Here is a 19,814-nt window from a genome sequence, read left to right on the forward strand (position 1 = left end):
ACTGTTATAATAAAACACATCATATGTCTATAGTTATAAACCTTTTCAAAGCATCGAGAAGAATGATCATTTCTGGAAGATCTAGATTTCTTACGACTGCAACCCTATAAATAGGCATCGATTAAGAAGAATGGGACAGAGAAACTCAAACCCCGATTTTATGGACCATATAAAATGACCAAGAGCATCAGTAAATTATCCCATGAATTAGCAATACCTAACAATAGCTAGATTCACAATATATTCCATGTGTCCAAACTCAAAAAGGTTTTTGGACAACTGTAGTACCATGTGCAAAATTACCCCCACTTGATGACAAAGAACAACTCATTCTGGAACCAAAAGTAATCCTTGATATAGAGAAAAGACATTGAGAAATAGACTCATGAGAGAGATTATAGTGAAATGGAAAGGTCTAACAAAAAAAGATGCTACTTGGGAAGGACAAGTGGGTCTCCAATTGCTTGAGGACAAGCAAAATCGAGACAGGGGGACTATAATAACCCGTAAATGAACAATTTATTAATCATATGTAGATTTCTTAAATGAATAATAAATAGATTTGTGCAATTTCTCTTTTCTATATTTACCTAAATTACACAAGTTCTTAATTTAGAAAAAGAATTAGGGCACTGTCCATAAAATATATATATATATATATGTGTTGTAAATAAGATATATATAACTTGTAATTATTTTAAAAGTACAAATATTATAAAGAGTATCAAATATCTATTTTCTAAAATATAGCCCACTAATGAAAAATATGAAATTAACATTCATAATTGAATAGTCACATAACCAAGTCGCAAACAGAGGGTCACGAATAGACAATATAAACTTATTTATATTAACTCCGAAAGGGAGCGTGAGGCGTCAAAAAATAAAAATCACAAATACAACTCCTATCTTCATTAGAAAAAATTCAACAATAGGAAATGATCACTTCTAAAAGACGTCAAGGACCTTTGCAATGAGATCAAAAGCCAACACTCGTTGCAGGAGGAAATTGCAAGACGTAGAATGGGATCTGACAAACAGAACACAAAAGTGGCATGCATCCTAGTGGATTCGTTATGGCTAAGGAATCAACCATACCATCTCATATAGGGAAAAGAGAACAAAAAACAACCCATAAGTTCCATCGGATAAGACGACAAGCACCAACGTATGTGCACAAATAAGAAAGACAAATAAACAGAGATGATAGCAATTAAGGAAGCAAACTTGGGATCAACAAAGTGAGAAGACATAGGCAACGAACAAACATTAAAGTGACACATAAAAATCCATCTAAAAATCAGGGAAGGTTTCATGATCACAACTCCTTAACAAAGACAAAACATGAGAGAAATATACTGAAAGTGTAATGTCCCCCTTCACAGGTCACTTAAATTTTGAGTGAAGTTCTTAGTTTTTTATCTAAAATTGAAGCCAACTTCTTTCACTCTATAACTTGCACAAAAATCTATAATGGGTTGTAAATGTTTGCATTGAATATGATGAATATGCATCTTATTACTATCTTTTAATGAAGTCAACCCAAGCAGAATTGATTGATGGATATGCTTCATATAACTGAAGAATGGTCATTTATCCCATATATCCAAAATCCTTCAGACAAGGGGAGAAGAATAATTATAGGAATGTCTGAAGTATATTGGTGTATGAAGACTAATTATTGTCTCGAACTAATCTCTATATCTTATTTATATTTTTATAGTTGAGAAGTGATTACAATTAATTACTCTCATTCGTATCTTCTTTTGTGTCCACCTGCGATGAGGACAGAAGCATGATGTTTACCCTGCTCTATGATTAGCATGTATATATTTTTATTTTCTGACCATTCTTTCTCTTAGTTGCTGAGTAGATACTTCCCTCAAACACGATTGATGCATATATATATGGCCAACTTCTTAATCTCTCTTGAATTCTTATGCCCGCCTAGTTAATGAAGATAATAATTGATCAAGGTGCTATTCTAATAATCAGTCTTGAATCACTGTATGACCTTGGATATCAAAAATAGACATTTTTGTTTATCCACATAGGCTCAATAGTAATATTTGTTGTGTTGTAAATCAATCTCAAACTGTTCTCTTTTTCATCCTGTTGATAAGCTAGTTTAGATAATACTTTTTTAAAATCAGTCAACTACCTTTCAATCTTCCAATCTTCCCTACCGTGATACTAGAATCACTCCTTCAAGATGCTCAAGCAATGGTTTCTCTTTTATTGTCTTCATGTTAATCTATTTCTTTGCCGACTGTATTTCCTACTCTTCTCTACACCTTCCAAGTTGGGGGTTGAATGTTGATGCCGTAAATTCTAAGATACCCCCAATTGAATTTCTTGGTCTTTCTTTTATAATAAATCGAATGGATACAACCCTTGAGAGTAAGAGACACATCCTTACCGATTACACCTATTGGGTTAGCAATGAGACTTGCACTCTTAATCGAATAGATTCTAATAATGCTTTTAGTAGTTTTCTCCATACATAATGAGTGCCTGTTCATATCATATTCAATAGTTACTTATAACTGATATAACAACTGATAAGGTTATGTTTAGTCAATACACCATCTCTCATGCAATACTTAGTCAAATAGACAATGGATATCTTAGTAAACATATTTCATTGCCATTTATCTATATGTGGCCTCTGTTTTTTTGTTATGATATATAGTTACAGGATTCTACATTATCATTTGTGTCTTTTTCATGCATGATTGATATCCATGTGCCCTCATTTGATATTTGTCAAATCTGTATTGCACCTTGATCAATACTGATATTTTTTTATCAGTCGTGCTGCCAATATATTGTTAACTTGCAATCAAATGGACTAGTAGGTTGAGACATCATAGCTGAATGTCATAGTGGCTTTTGCTGCATATTGGTTCTACTAATCCAAAACATTAATCATTATTCAATTATCTTTTAGTAGTGTCTATAATGAACTTTTCTTCATAGTATTTGATTCCATGATAGATTAAGTGTTTAAACAAATGCTCATTCACTCTAACCACAGAAGCAATCTTCATGACGGATGATCTAAGATCAACTATATTACAGTATTATACATTTTGTATTATTCATTTATAATAGATTATATTGTATTATTATATTATACTATATCAGTTGTGTTCTATTATTATTATATTTGATTATGTTATTATTTAATATTATTTATCAGTTTATCTTTATTATAGATTATTAAATCTTGATTAAGAATGTGGACATTACTGTCCACCCTTCAAAATTGCTTGTCCTCAAGCAATTTATATGAGAGGCTTCTGCAGAGTGGTCTTAAAATTGGGTTCCTTATCTTACCTACGTATGGAAAAATCACTAAGAGATCCAAAATACAAGAAACATATACATTGCACAAAATATATATACATTACTGTATGAAGACATGATGCAAACACAAAGTATGCACATTAATGCATGAAGACATGATACAGAAACACAGCATCCACATGTTAAATGCTTTGGTATATTCCTTTCCCTAATTAGAATTTGAAATAAGCTAAGGTCAAAGACATGTTTCAAAGAATTTATATCTTCATGATATCCTTAACCATGCGCTTTAATTTAATATTGTTGTCTGAGTAAGTTGAGTTGGTGGTGGCTAGCTCCTTGACAAATAGGTCTGCATCATGTGTTAGTACTCCAACAAGAAAACATGTAGAAAATTATCAATAAAATATTACTGAATTCTTGCAAGTCTATAAACTATAAGATCCTAATTCCAAATTTAAGAACTTCTTAAGGAGAGATTGTGATAAGATGCTTAGTTCTTGGGGGAGTGCTTCTAGGGCTCTAATTAATAGAAGAACTCTCTACTAAGCACCATCTCTTAAAAGTACTTCTCTCTTTACGGCCTTATGGATAATCAATCTTAATATATCCATCCTTCCTAGGAGAGAGTTATTTCTCATCCTAGGCCTTATGGATACCCTCTCTAGGTGTATACATCCTTCTCAAGAGACTTATTACTCACCCTAAGCCTTATGGATAACCACAAAAGTATATCCATTCTTGCATATGCATGTTTTTCTTTTCCGTAATAGTATATATCGGTTCCTTCAGAGATTACTTGATTTCCTACCTCACTTCCTTAAGAATATCAAGTATAGATTATCATGCAAATTCCTTTGGAGAGGTTAGCTCTTTGCCTTAATCCATCCTAGGAATTATAACATTCAACTTAGAGTTTCCATGTGTTAATGATTTAGTTCATTCAGGATCAAATCTATATTGAAAATAAATATACAGTTAAACATTATATATTGTTGTTTTTAAGATATGTATATATTAAATTATATATATAATGATAAATTATCATATCAGATTTTCAATATAATCAATTGTCTGTTTTGACCAACATGCTTGGAAATTAAACTCCAACTAATAAATGTATTTACCATTGATAATTTGTGACTTGGAGAGTCACGTTCCCGATGGGAAGAGACTCCTCCAAGGAGTCACTATCATTGGGGACGTGACTCCCTATGATGGAGATTAATAATTATCCATCGCTGGTGAAATGAGTACAAACACAAAAATAAAAATAAGTCTTCTTCATTGTATCAGATATCTTCATCGTACAATTAAATATGGTCTAAAATACACTAATACTAAATTGAATCTAAGTAGATTCATAGACTTTTACTGGGCAGGAAATTCTATTGATCAAAAGAGTACATCAAAATGTTGTTTTACCTTGGGATCAGCAATGATATCATGGTTTAGTCGAAAACAATCATCAGTAGCTCAGACGTCCACAGAAGCCAAATACATACTTGCATCTATGGGAGCACGGGAATTCGTATGGTTAAGGAAGCTCCTAGTTGGATTATTTGGGAAGCCTTTACTATCTACTATTATCTATTGTGATAATCAGAGCTGCATCAAATGCTCCTTAAATCAAGCATTCCATAATAGATCAAAACACATTGAAATTTTGTATCACTATATTCGAGACATGGTCGAGAATAATGTGCTTGAGTTGAGATGTATCAGTACAGAGAATCAAATTGCAAACACTCTTACCAAACCACTTGCTAGGATAAAGGTGGAATACTTTCGCAAGGAACTTGGTATCATTGTAAATTCAGAGAAAATATCTCAGAATAATTGATTATTGTACTTTACTATTATAAATGTTATAAATTTATGAAACTTGTGTCTATCATTAGGAAGTGACGACTTTCAAATGATTTTTCAGTTGTACTTGAAGAAGTTATTAAAAGGTGATGACCCTATAATAATGTGTATCATGATATACATTTTGTGTAAATGTTGAAATAAATCATGAAAGGCTTCATATTATAAATCAACAACTAGATGTTAGATATCATTAAATTGACTATCTACAAGTTGCCTCTATAGATATATTGTTTCAATACTTGGTGAATATCCTGCCTTGATATTCTGATAGGCCACTACCGCATTGAGCACTTGGTGAACATCATGCAATTGATGTTCTGATAGGCCATTACTTTGAGTACTTGGTGAATACCATTAAATTGATATTCTGATAGGCCAATACTCAAATTGACCCATATAATATCAAAGTGTATTTGATGAATATTATATGTTAATATTCTGATAGGTCAAATACCCTCATATTATTATATATATAGAAAATTTTCTGATTAAAGATTTCTCATTGTTGAATGAGTTTTAATTTTTCATGTTGTATTTTTGTCCTTTTGAACTAAGAGGGAGTGTTAATGATTTAGTTTATCCATGATCAAATCTATATTAAAAATAAATATATATTTAAACATCATATATTGTTGTTTTTGAGATATGTATATATTATTATAATTATTATAAATTATCATATCAGATTTTCAATATAATTGATTGTCTGTTTTAACTGATATGATTGGAGATTAACTCCAACTAATAAATGTGTTTACCATCCATAATTTGTGACTTGGAGAGTCATTTTCATCGGGCATGTGACTCCCCTAATGGATATTAATAATTGTCCATCGTTGGTGAAATGAATATGAACAAAGAAATAAAATAAGCCTTCTTCATTGCATCAGTGATAACAATTTGTGAAATGGGTTCAGTCACCCAGCCATTAACATTATCAGTTCAACTTCAAAGAAGAATATATAGTTCTCTTATATTTCAGCATATCTACTGAACATAGAGTTATCATATCCTTATATTATGTTTTTTTTATATATACACATCTAGTCTGGTTTTAACACCTTGCTTTAATCTTTATTTCCAATTTGATGCAAATGAGGAGTCCTTTACTTCTTTACTCATAACCAAGTCCTAATCTAGTCAGATATCTGTTATTGCCTATACGTTGTGTGATCAAATGGATTCTTATCACAATAGATGATATATCTTGGTCATGTAATTGGGTCTAAGAATGTTTCTCTTACTAGCTTTGAAATACAATAACTTCTACTGCAGTAATATATCACCATTTCATATCTGCTAGGTTTGATACATAAAACATCTTGATACCCATCTTTTAAGTAATCTGTTTACAAATTCTTGAACTAGTCAGGGTATGGTTTACTTGAGTTCATAAATTTTCTTTCTATGTACGTATGTTCTTTTCTGACTTGGACCAATGGCTTGTCTCTCAATCCCATTATTACCGCTTTTTTTCTCTGTTGTAAGAAAGGGGCAGCTTATATAACTTGATTGTTATCTGTTTAATTCTATGATCTCTGAAATCTAATCTCTGTATTCATATATACTTTAGTCTCTTAAACATCTTTATTTCCCCTTCCAATCTCTATTAAGACTATATGAGCCTCATTATACAATGCACATAAATCGCATTTATGCTCTTCAAATGTAATTGTACAAAGTTCAAATAATTAATGTTTGAGTTATCCTTTTCTCTCTGCATCATGAATAATTTTGTATAATGATTTTAACCCTCAAGGATGGCAGGATCATGCCCTGATACCACTGTATTGTTCTCCTTAAGGGATCACTTCAAGTTCGAATGAATTTCTTAGTTTTGTATCTAAAATTGAAGCCAACTTCTTTCACTCTGTAACTTGCACATAAATCTATAATGGGGTCTAAAATGATTGCATTGAGTATGATAAATATGCATCTTATTACTATCTTGTAATGAAGTTGACCCTAGAAGAATAATTGATTGATGCATATGTCTGATATAACTAAAGAATGGTCATTTATCCCATATATCCAAGATTCTTCAAACATGAGGAGCAGAATAACTACAGGTATGCCTGCTGTATATTGGTGTAGGAAGACTGATTTAATTATTATTTAAGTATTAAGAATGGACACTGAATGGAAAATGATTCACAAACCCTGGTGACAATGCAACTGAAATAAATCTCCAGCAATCACAGTGTCTTCCTAATCACAGTAGACACAGAATGAAAAATATAAACCAATTCTCCTCTCAGCCAGAGTAGTAACAATAAGAAAAAGCACAAATTTCAAACTTTCAAACCACTATACTTCAGCAGTGGAGTTGAATACCAAATTCAAACCCTCTCAAGAAAATGACAAAAAACAAATAGACAATTGGATGATCAATTCTCATAATGGGAGCCATATTTATAATCCCCATTTTGCCACTTAGCTTCAACTATGCACCTTCCTTAAAAGTCTTTTTTCTTTATACATAGGCACCTAATATAATTTATTAATTTCCTTTTGGCTTGCATAAACAACCTTTTCAACAATATCATGATATTCTAACACACGAGGTCATTGTTGCTTGTGCCCAAGATTTAAAAAATTTCAACCCCAGCAAGCTATGACACTAAGGCGACCAACATACAATACCAACAAAAATAGAAACCATAGTATATTTAGTTGAATTATAATAATTCACCTGTTTTGCGAAAAAATGACTAAAGAAGCATTTGAATTGAAATCCAACAATGCAGGAGTGCTCCTGATGAAAAACAATGATGAATGAACCTGACAGGGTGACTTACTAAAATAGATGCTCCCTTTAAGATTCTTGGATCCGAAACTGAAAGCAAAAAATAAAAATCGAGAGCACCACTCAACTACTCTAACTCAACTGAGCTCATTAGAACCAACAATTGACTTACTATAAATAGTAATTCCCTCTTGGGTCATTGTAAAGCATCTCATCACCAGTTATGTAATCTGTTGGCATATGCGAATAAAGGAGTACTACTGTTTGTGTTCATTATCTATGTGCATTTCTTAATTAACCTATGCGGTAAACAAATTTAAGTGAGGATCATATCAGATAAAGGGATAAAATTTGCAGGGAACATGTGTCTGTGGCAGCTGAGTGGGAATGCACTTTATTGGATTTCGCACACCAAGCTAATACAGGCTATGAAGTTGAAAATGATAAGATAGGTTGTTTGTATGCTTTGGAAGCAGACCGGAAGGGCATTTTATCCAAGATGTATGAATGTCAGAAAATGGATAGGATGAGTTTGGATAGTTCTGGAAGTTATAGGACTGATATAGAGGCACTTGTGGGGACTGCGACTTTGGATAAAGGTCATACTTTACATAGTTTGGATATGAAGGCATGGCAAGACCAGGAAGAAAATCAACAAGTTGTGGGTTTGGATGTCACTAGTCTTGTGGAAAGACCACGAGGAATGAGGGTTGGACCTTTAAATGACAATCAATGGTCCAATAGGCTAGAAAAGCCAGACAAGGAGGGTGTGAGAATGGTGAAGGAAGGAGCTTGGGGTTTGAGGAAAGGACTCTGCTAATTGAAGGTGCTTGTGGCTTGAATGTTGTAAAGGACGTAAAAATTTCTCCAATTAGAAACTTGGAGAGTTCCTTCAAATTAGTTCGAGATTTGAGTGGGAACATTGTTGAATCAAATTCAAAATATGAGATAGAGGATGGTCCTAATGATGACTTTTTAGAAAAGTAACAAGACTCAGACTCGGCAAGGGTAACTCAACTCGTGACCTAGCTTGGACTCGCCTACGACTCGACAGTGACTTGGCAAAGTGATAAAACCCTTGAAATTTAGAGATTTTTTTGGATTTAAATTAATTCCATGCACCCATTATTGAATAAAGATTAAAGACATAATAACATCATAATAGAAGGTAATTTGATCACATACATAACATAAATCAGCCGAGTCAGATGGGTCAGCCGAGTTACCTAGGCGAGTCAACCAAGTCTGCCAAGTCAGCCGATTCAGCTCAACTAACATGCCAAGCCAGGGTCAAGTTCATTTTGACCGGGCTGAGGTAACTTGACTCGCTAACTTGGACGACTCGCCCAATCGCAGCGAGTCTCGTTACTATGCTTTTTAGGCCTACCTAATGAGGTTTTCCTGTGTGAAAAGAGAACTTTGGCACAAATAACTGCAGAGGAGACTAAAGAGAAAGTGGGAGAAAAGAAGAAATGTGGATGAAAGTCTAACCAACTTAAACTGTTGCAAGTAGGCAGTACAGTAGGACAAAGTAAACTTTGATTAGGAAGAGGATATGTCTCTTCCCGGGGTCAACGAGATTGCTTCCATGGAGTGTCAGGGGCTAAAATGCCCCTAAAGAAATTTGTTTGATCAAGCATTATTTTGATCAAGTGAGCCTCGATTGTATTTTTTTACAAGAAACAAAAGTCAAAATATTGGATTTTATGGGAATTGATAGATGTTTTAGTAGATGGAAATGTTTGTGCGTGGAGGCTCAAGGGGCTTCAGGTGGGTTAGACTTCCTTTGGAAAGAGAAATCAGTCAAACAATTGGCGATGAATGAGAGTGTTTTCAAAATAGTTGGGTGCAAGTTTTGATGGTAAATATATATGGCCTAAATAATTGCAAATTAATTAAGGATTTGTGGATGGAAATGGTAGGATTGCTAAATGTTATGGGTAGGGGAGTTTGCATTTTAGGTGGTGACCTCAATGCAATCTTAAATCCTAAAGAGAAGGCTGGTGGAAGAGGTTAGCTGAGTCAAAGCCAGCAAGATTTTAATAATTTTGTGATGGACAATAGTTTAATTGATACTCCTTTTAAGAGAGGTGAATTAACTTGGACTAATAGGACGGCGGGTATTGTGAATATAGCAGAAAAATTGGATCAATTTATTTTAGCTAGGCACTAGGCTAGTATCCATTGGACATGTGAATCTGAGATCTTTCCTATTCATGGTTCGGATCACCATCCAATAGGATTGAGAATCCAAGAGGAATCCACCCTAGATAGATGTCTCTTTAGGTTTGAGGCGACGTGGTTGCAATCTGATGGTTTTAAGTAGTTGTTGAAAAAGTGGTGACTATCTCCTCTAGTGTTTGAAGGTAATGAGGCCTCTTTTTCAAAAAACTACAGTTCATAAAGGAGAACTTGAAAGTCTACAATAGGATACATTTTCATAATATCTTCAATCAAAAGTTAGAAGAATCTCTGAAGTTGTTAGAGTTATTGTGCATGGCATGAGGGAGGATGATTTTAATCAAGAAAAAAGTTTAAGAAAAGAATATGCCAAGGTGTTAGCTAGAGAGGAGACACTTTGGAGGCAAAAATCGAGAGAGACATGGCAGAATGAAGGGGATCGAAATACGGTAAATTTGCACAAATTGGTCAAGATGAGACAAGCTCATAATTTAAAAAAACTCCATCTACAATGAGCCGGGAAGGGGATTAAGAGAGATGAAAAAATATTAACAAGAAAGCAATAGCATTTTTCAAAAGGAGAGGTCAAAAGGCCAACTTGAACATTCTTGATTTGGATATAGTGCTTGGTAGGATTCTAAGTTTTATTTCTTAGCAAGTGAAGAAAGCTTTATGGGGTGTGGGTAGAGATAAGGGCTCAGGCCCAAATGGATTTCTAGCTCTTTTCTTGCTTATGATGGTGAAGTTGGATATAAAACAGGCTTATGATGAGGTAGGCCGATCCTTTTTGCTTAATGTTTTATGCGATTTCAGCTATGATCAGAAATAGGTGGATTCGGTAAAGAGTTGCATTACTACCCCTCACTTCTCAGTTCTAATAAATGGGAGTCTACAAGGTTTTTTGAGCTGGAAAAAGGCATTTTCCAAGGTGACCCTCTCTCCCCCTTTTTGTTTATAATCATGGTTGAGGTATTGGGTCGGTTAATTGCCTAGAAGAGATATGAAGGGTTAGGAAAAGGTATTAAAGTGACGGAAGGGACTGATTTTGTGTCTAATCTTCAATTTGTAGGCCACGCCTTTTTAGCAAGTGAAGCTCCAGAAAGGGAAGCAACAGTTATGAGAGAGAAATTGGATTTGTATGGACAGGTTTCAAGGAAGAGGGTTAGCTGGCACAAGTTTAAGATTTTCTTTTCCAATACCCCTTTGGGAAAACAACAGGACATTTGCGGAATTCTTAATATTCAAGGAGGCATGCTATCAGGTAACTATTTGGGGATTTACTTATTTCAACGAATGAATAAAACTGAATTATGACAAAGGTTAATGGAAAAGTGTGATGAAAATGGAGAGATGGAAAGAGAGGTGTTTGACATCTGTGAGACATATTTATATGCCAAAATCAGTGTGTTGGGTGCATATTTTGCAACCAACAGTTTTTATAGCTTATGTTGCAAAAGAGAAGTCCTAGCCACAATGTGCAAGACAAAGTCTCTCCTACCTTAAAGGGAAGAATCCCCCTTCTAACTGTTCTTGGATCAACTCAATAAGAAAGAAGTTTAGAGATACTTTTAAAAGGTGTTATCAATATTCTTTCCTCTTGTTTCAAGAAATAATCCACTTATTCGTAGAGCAAGTAATGGGACAGATGAATCTCTTAACTACACTTCTATCTTAAGATTAGAAATAGTGATTCCAATACACTCACACCAACTCACAGGCTGACTGAATGAATACCGACTTAGATCTATGTCTACTTCTATTCTATGAAGGTAAATCTCTACTACTAGGGCACACAGACTTCCATAAATATATTGTTTCTAGATTCTAAGCCTATAAGTTATTCCAGTTCACAAACATGAAAGTAACTTAATTCTTATAATATGCGTGATCTAAGAAAGTAATACAAATTGCAGTCACAGCTTCCAATTTATACCACCACAATCGTTTCCAATCACAGCTTTGAAACAAGTTCCTTCTTATATTCAATTTGCTCTAGATACAAAAAAGATTTGCATGAACTAAAGTGTAACACATATTGCACTCAGCTTCCTATTTATATCACCACAATCATTTCTAGACATAGCTTCGAAATAGGTTGCTTCTTCTATTCACTTTTCTTTAAAACTTGTACTAAAGATCAAAGTTATGCTTGCACAAATTTTGGGAGCTTTCCTGCATATAAAAAAATTATTATTTACAGTGAAGGGCGCTCCTTTTTATAGGAAAAAGAAGTGAGAGAAAAGAGAAGAAAAATGTGGGAGAAACTCAACCACCTTGACTAAGTCAAACAAGAAAGAAGACGTGTTCAATTACATAATTGAAGGCACCTGTAATTCGATTGCATGCAAATCAACATGTCTTTGAACAAAATGATGAAAATATTGAAGTTGTCGGGAGTTTCTGTATCCTGAGCCATTGCATTCACTCGTATAACTATGGTGTTGCATCTTTTGATAGCTTCTTGATTCTCTTTGATGAATTGTTAGTTGTCATTTAGAAACTTGATGTAATCAAGCCTTTTCTCATTCCACAATTGTTTTGAATTCTCCTTTGTCATATTTGTATGTTTTAGAATTTTCGACACTTTGAAAACCTTTTCAATGATGTCCAGATGTTAGCTCATTCAACTTTCCCATCAGCATCTTTAATTGATTGTTTGATTTTTTGATCAAAATTCTTGGCACATTCCCACATGAACTCAAGTTCTAGGGTAGCTATGAGGATAGTGGAGACCAAATGAATATTGTAACTTTTATTCAAAGCATATCTTTTTGACATGATGTCTCTATTCTTTGGAGAAACTTTGACATGACTCGAAGAGCTCATTGCAACATGAAAATTCCAATGGGATTGAATCCATGAGGGTTTCGAGATCTGGACAATGATGGAAAATCCATGGAGGATAAGTGTTGAGTATAATTTAGATACTTTATGAACACTTATGTAGGATGGAAATGGTGCAAACAACTATTTTTACCTAAAATGACAAAAATTGGGTTATTCTAAGTGGATTGCATATGGGCAAAATCTAGATTTTGGCTTGAATGGCTATGAATGCAAGTAGATGTAATTTTGGAGCATGTGGATAGGAAACTTCATGTTTAAAAATGAGAGTTCTCTCCAAAAACGGAATTGACAAATGCATTTACATGTGGTGAATACTCATTGTTTTAAACTTATGCAAATGTGTTATCGGGTTTTAATGTCCAATTACATATTTGAGAAACATGGAGTTAGGAAATTTTGGAGATGGAATGAATATGAAGGCTAGAAATATGAAAGATACTTGCATTCTTTGGGAGAAATTTCATAATTTTCTTCACAAACAAACCATAAACAAAATAAAAACAAGCACACGAAGTATTTACAAAACAAAGAAAAGAAAAGAGAAACGCATATTTTGCTGTGACACAAAAATCTAGAGCTGGAACTAAACAAATGTAAAGCATTGAGAAAAATCACTTAAACTATTGAGGTTTTAGGAGGATCGTTGCAAATGTAATGGCACTGCCATATTTTGGCGTGTGTTTTCCAATTGCAGCCACCTCTTATATTTATAAGAGAGTGAGAGAATGGACATGTGCATTCATGGCACATGTCTGTTCATTAACATAATTAAAATATTTTCATTATATTTTATATATCATAGATATAAATATATAATATCTCTTAATATAGATATTATATATATATATAAAAGTTTATACATACATACATACATATATATATATATATATATATATATATATCTTGATAATTTATCTGAGTAAAGCTAGAAAACATCAACACTCCCTCTTAGCTAGGTAGGATAAACACATGACCATATATTAACTCAATGTAATATACGAATATCTTTGATCAAAAGATATTCAACATATTGATATCACATTTGATATCTAGAGCATTGGTCTTCCAAAATATCAACACATGATATTCACCAAATACTCAAATAAGGTTTGATATCATGAGACTTGTTCTCCCAGAATATTGACATTCGATATCCACCAAGTACTCAAAAAGTTCTAATATCACATCTGATATCATGAGTATTGGTCTCGCAGAATACATGATATTCACCACTTACTCAAAAATGTTTGATATCACATATAATATTCTGAGTATTGGCCTCCCAAAATATCAATGATGTACACAAAATACTCTTCAAGTAATGGCCTTCTAGAATGTTGAGATGCAAGATATTCACCAAATTCTGTGAGTAATGGCCTTCTAGAAATCAAGTCGTGTGATATTCACCAAGTACTATGTGAGTAATGGCCTTCCAGGACATCAAGACATGTGATATTCACCAATTATTCTATGTAATGGCCTTCCAGAATATCAAGATGCATAACATTCACCATGTACTCAAAGATGTTTATAAGGTATGTGCTTATGCAATTTTATAATGCTTACCATATAAACATCCACTATGTAAAGTATATCATGATCTACATAGACATCATAGAATATCCATCATAATAGAAAATTAAGTTATTGTAAGATCGTCACCTTTCAATAACATTTGCAAATACAAGTGATGTAATTTGGAAATTGTCACTTCCTCATGGTGTACACAAGGGGTAGGCCCAATAAAATCATATAGTCACAAGGTATATTCATGAATCACAGTCCTCTTGACTACTACAAGTTATTGATCACTGGAGATTCCATCCCAACATTGTTTACTCCCTCTAAATCAATATGACCAAGATCACTTGAAGGTTGACTGAATCGCATCCTCTATTTGCTCCCTCTCTTTCAAGGTTGCCTCTAATAAAATAGGCTCCCTCTAAATCTCAATCTCTCACTACCTACAATAACATTTTCGGAGGAAAAGACCAAGGCAAATAGATCTTATAGTATATATAGAAATATGATATTTAGAAACCATCAGGAATTATATTACTATCTTGTTGTAAATCCCTTTCATTTATGCTTTCCAATATCATTATTAAATTTTAAAAATCATTTCAAATGAACACATTTCAATTGTAATATAGGTAATATCTGACTTAGATATATAATTTGAATATATATAGCATAAATACATTCCTCCTATGTATATATCTTTAATCTATGTTTACACGTATTATTTCCTTGTCAAGAATGAGTAGGAGGTAAATGAGACTGTATGCTATAATTTTTTGTGGTAGCCAAAATGAGCTAACCAACAAGCCTACAAGGAACAGATTGTTATGAAGTAGAAGAATTTGAAGGAGAAGATAAGCGCTTTTCAAGATGCAGAAGCTAGGAAGGTTGTGGTTTTCTCGGTTGCGCATCCTCAAAGGAGGAGGTTGGAAAACCCGAGAGGATGGAGGATGGTGGTGCAGGTGCACTACCTAAATTAAGTTTTTGTGACAAAATGATATTTTTGCAATTTTGGCGTCTACTATGTTTTGAAGGAGGTTTTTATAGCGATTCGCATTGAAAATTATTACATAGACGACATTTGAATGCAGTTGAGAATGCTGGTCAAAGGGATCAAATGGGGATCCAAAGTGATGACATAAGGTGTACTTTTGGGATTTTTGGATTGATGAATGTAATGCCAAAATATGAGTTTCCCGGACAATGTAATGTCTTGAGAAAGGCTTTTTAATGATCATTATCAAGGGGAGTATTTTGGAAGGATGTTGAACTTATTATGTTATAGTATATAGGTGGGTGGGCTAGGCCATCAAAAAGGGCCCTTTTAAACTTATATGTACTTCCTTTTTATATTAATAAAATATCCATATCATTACTGACCAAAAAATATATATAATTAAAACAAATATTCCAATATTCAAAACTAATACTATTCAAACAGCAAACACTCTACATCCTATCGGCGACCTTTCATGAAAGAGACATACAAAATTAACAACCAGTGCTTTGAATGGTCGAGTCTGCAGTAACACTCAGTGGAAGGAATGCTGAAGGGAATTGGTTTCATTCAGGAAAGCATCAAATCAAGAAGAGCAATGTACGAAGGATATATATAATCAAATAAATTTGTGACTGGAATATATATATATATAGAGAGTTATAGTTATGAATTCTCGTGATTATAAACAGAGATTATTTAATATAAATTCATGAGGGATAATACAGTACATTAAGATTAAATTATGAGAAAAGGGATGTGATTGATAAACATCTAAATCTTAAATCTGATACTATAATCATAAATAATAGGAATCTTATTCCTATCTCTTACTAGGGCTTCATAAGATAGGGAGTTCCTGAGATGGGGTTAAGCCTTGAGGGAGACCGCTTATAAAATGTTTCACACGCCCTTAGCATGATAAGTCCCATCTCATGATGCTGTTGATTAGAAAGGAAGAAGGGATTCATGTAATCTATCAGAGGAGATAATTCAAATGACAACTAGGGTATGTTATTGGTTTGCATTTATTTTCTTTCTTTTATCAATGAGTGGTGATTAAACATAGAATAATATGCTTGTGGATTCCAGGTCAAGTAGGAAGGGGTCATTACAGTAAGTACATTCACCCCACATTACCGAAAATTTATTCTTATACATAGATAGAATTTGATTTCTTGAGTACAGTCCTGACTTTAAAAATTAATGGTGGAAATCCTATAGAAGCATGAAGCAAATTATGCCATGTTAATTAAAAATAAGAACTAGTACCAGTTTGATCCTGGTAAAATACGATGAAGAACACTGCTTTCAAATGTGTGGCTGAATGGACCATGACCAATATCATGCAGTAGCCCTGAAATGATACGATAGAGAAAACTTGGTCACTTATCACTTTAAAAGGCTCAAAAGGATATTTACAATCAAATAGTTCACACTCTGTGTGCTAGTTACTAGTAAAAATACAATTTTTAATTGAGCATAGACTTCAATAATTTTTGAGAAAGCAGTTACCAGCCAGCTTTACATTCATGATATCATATCGTTCAATATCAAGCTCAGATCCCTGCAGTATGTGAGCAGTATAATTACATATTTAGACTTCATGTATTAGAAAATCATGATAATACATTTCCATACATTCAAATGTCATAAAGCATAATAATCAAAAATTATTAATTTACTTGGAACCGTTGGATTTTTTCAATTGCTTTTCCAGCAAGCCAGTAGACTCCAAGGGAGTGTTCAAATCGAGAATGCATTGCTCCAGGATACACCAGATAGCATAAACCTAAAGATCATTGCAAGCCATTTCATTTCTAGCATATTAAAAAAACCAGTAAAGAAACAAGTGAAAATATTAAATGGTCCATCAACGCAAGCCCTACATTGTGTATAGGATTGATGTATTGCCTTAATAAAGAAATTTTATGGCATCCCTGTTTGGACAGTACCTATCAGCGTCCTCTGATCAACCAAGGATAGAAATGTGTATATTCAAGAATAAACCAAGTACTCACGCCAAGCATGAATACAATTTGGCCTTGGCCTTTTACTGAGCAGAAAAAGAAAAGAATGAGCCAAGCACTCAGAAAATGTCTTAGATGATGACTATCATTAACATCTGTCTCAATAAAACAGAGTGTAATAACATCCATCTCTACAAAATAAAGCATATTGAATATTGATTTTCACCATAAGAAATATTACTGTCTAATGTTTGGGACAAAAAAAAAGTGGAGGCCAGAATATTTATGCAGAATTATAAATCTAAGATAAATCTTTCAGTTATAACCTCTAAATCCTATATGCAAAGAAAATCTTGAGGAAGGTAGGTGAACCCACATTCCCAACCATAAGAAAAAGGTCAAGATGAAGGAATCAATATAATTCAACCATAACATATTTTATGTACAGAAAACCTTGACCAGTTCCTGTGTGAATTTGTGTCATCTCCTTGAGCAAGTAGAAGAAATGCGATTCGCAAGATAAGTAGAGACAATTAACACAAAAATTAAAATACGATATTTCAGCACTATTATAAAATTAAAATTTATTATTTAATCATGATAATTGACCTTAAGGGAAGGAGATTAGCATTGGAGGAATAATTTAGCCAAAGCAAGCATGAAGCTTAGGCATACCTTAACCTAAAGATCAAATAAGAATTATAAGATTGAACAAAAGTGTAATTTTTCCCATTGTTAGAGAGGAAATTTATTCAACAATTTATCATCTAGGTAGATGCATTAACCTGCTCTATTGCACACAAGATGGACAGACAACTTAAACAATTCAAATAAAACTAAATCAGTTGTGGTATTACTCCGATCCTCAAAATATAGGAATACCATCACTGGGACCAGCTTTCGAATTAGATTTTCAAATCAATCGCTGTGCAAATCATAGTGCTGTGGCTTACTTTGGGACCAAATTTTCCAAAAGAAATAATAATATATAGCATTTCTATTGAGTGTAAATTTTCCTTAGTGACACCTTATTATGTTTAGATAAGGTGTGACTAATGTAAAGTGGCATTTCTGTAGTCTCTTACAATGATGTAGATTTCTATATATGTATGCATACCAATCTCATTGTTTATTGCTCATTCATAAGGTACTTTCTTATAATGTAATCTGCCCAAAGGTTGCTTTCAAGAATTCTTCTGAACCTCTTTTCCTTGCATATTTGTTGTGCTTTTTTGAGATTGCCATGTTTTTCCTAAGGAAAACGATCTGTTCTTTTCATTGTATCAAAGTAATGGTGACTCTAATTTCAAGCCCCATGCAAAAAATATTATTTATTGTATTCCTCCTTATTTCAAGGCCAGATATAATGTTAGCATGCTTTTGAGTCTTCCAAAGCGTGATTCATCTCTAATAAATTTTTCTTCCTCTAATATTATCCATATTTTCCCCAAATCTAGCTATGGATTCCAAACAACTTTTCCAATCTATTCACACTACTTAGCCTTGCATCACTAGCAATGTCCTTGAAACCTATGTTGTCTTCCCCCTTTATTTTAAATGTTTGTTTTACTATTAGCTTTTATATTAGTTAACATATCACCAATATAACCTCATGAATTAGTGAAATTTTGCAATATGGACTTTACGTTTGGAGAAATTACTAGGTTTGATTTGTACCTCTTATTGTAATGTTCCCAGACGACTTCAACCTAAGCAAGTTGCAGAATAGCCGTACGAAAGCAGGGGCTGTATAGCTGATTTTTGTTGGCCTTACGTTCAAGCAAGTATTTTCGTACGGAATGCCCAATAGAGATGTTCGTACAGTGGACAATATGGCCCGTACGGTGGGGGTAAGGGTGAGTTGTACGGTGGGGAAGGTGAGATGTCCCGTGTGGTGGAATGAAGGGTGATCCGTACGATGGGATAATGTAGGATGTACGTCAATGTATTCCTTTAGGCCATACGGTGATCAGAGATACCACATCCAAATGCAAATGCAGAGGTCCGTACGGTCAAATTGGAAGGCCGTACAGTGGTCTCAAGAGGAGATGAAGGGTAACAAATGGAAGGTCATACAGTGCAAGAGGGGTGACGAGAGATAAATGATCAAAATTTGCAAGCTAATAGGTAATATAAGTAACCAGATTTAATGGTGATAAACAATAAATGGAATATAGAACAAAGAATAGATCCAACCAATAGATATTCGTAATATGTTGATGCTCTGACTTGCCAGATCCGAGCGAAGAAATACAATGCAACAACGGAATAGGGTGAGGGTTGAATCCCACTGAAACCGCACGAGCCAAATAGGGAAGATCTTTCACTTCCAAAATGGCGAACAATCCCGAACTCCAACAGGAATTCGCAA

General features: G+C 33.7%; 1 protein-coding gene and 1 long non-coding RNA gene across 3 annotated transcripts in view; one reads left to right on the forward strand and one right to left on the reverse strand.

Annotated features, from left to right (window-relative positions):
* Positions 1–19,814, reverse strand: part of LOC149579446 (uncharacterized) — a 280,294-nt gene that overhangs the window by 187,822 nt on the left and 72,658 nt on the right. Inside the window, exons 5-7 of the mRNA XM_089832825.1 lie at positions 17,159–17,265; positions 16,989–17,040; positions 16,746–16,830 (exon numbers count right to left, since the gene is read on the reverse strand). Coding sequence (XP_089688951.1) covers positions 16,746–16,830; positions 16,989–17,040; positions 17,159–17,265 — 244 coding nt within the window. The remainder of the gene's footprint in view (positions 1–16,745; positions 16,831–16,988; positions 17,041–17,158; positions 17,266–19,814) is intronic.
* Positions 1–19,814, forward strand: part of LOC149579447 (uncharacterized) — a 236,246-nt gene that overhangs the window by 131,064 nt on the left and 85,368 nt on the right. The gene's annotated exons all lie outside the window — the stretch shown is intronic.

This window comes from Cupressus sempervirens, chromosome 1 (assembly GCF_028749045.1).
Source record: "Cupressus sempervirens isolate cs-2001-9-10 chromosome 1, ASM2874904v1, whole genome shotgun sequence".
In the NCBI taxonomy this organism is placed as follows: Eukaryota; Viridiplantae; Streptophyta; class Pinopsida; order Cupressales; family Cupressaceae; genus Cupressus; species Cupressus sempervirens.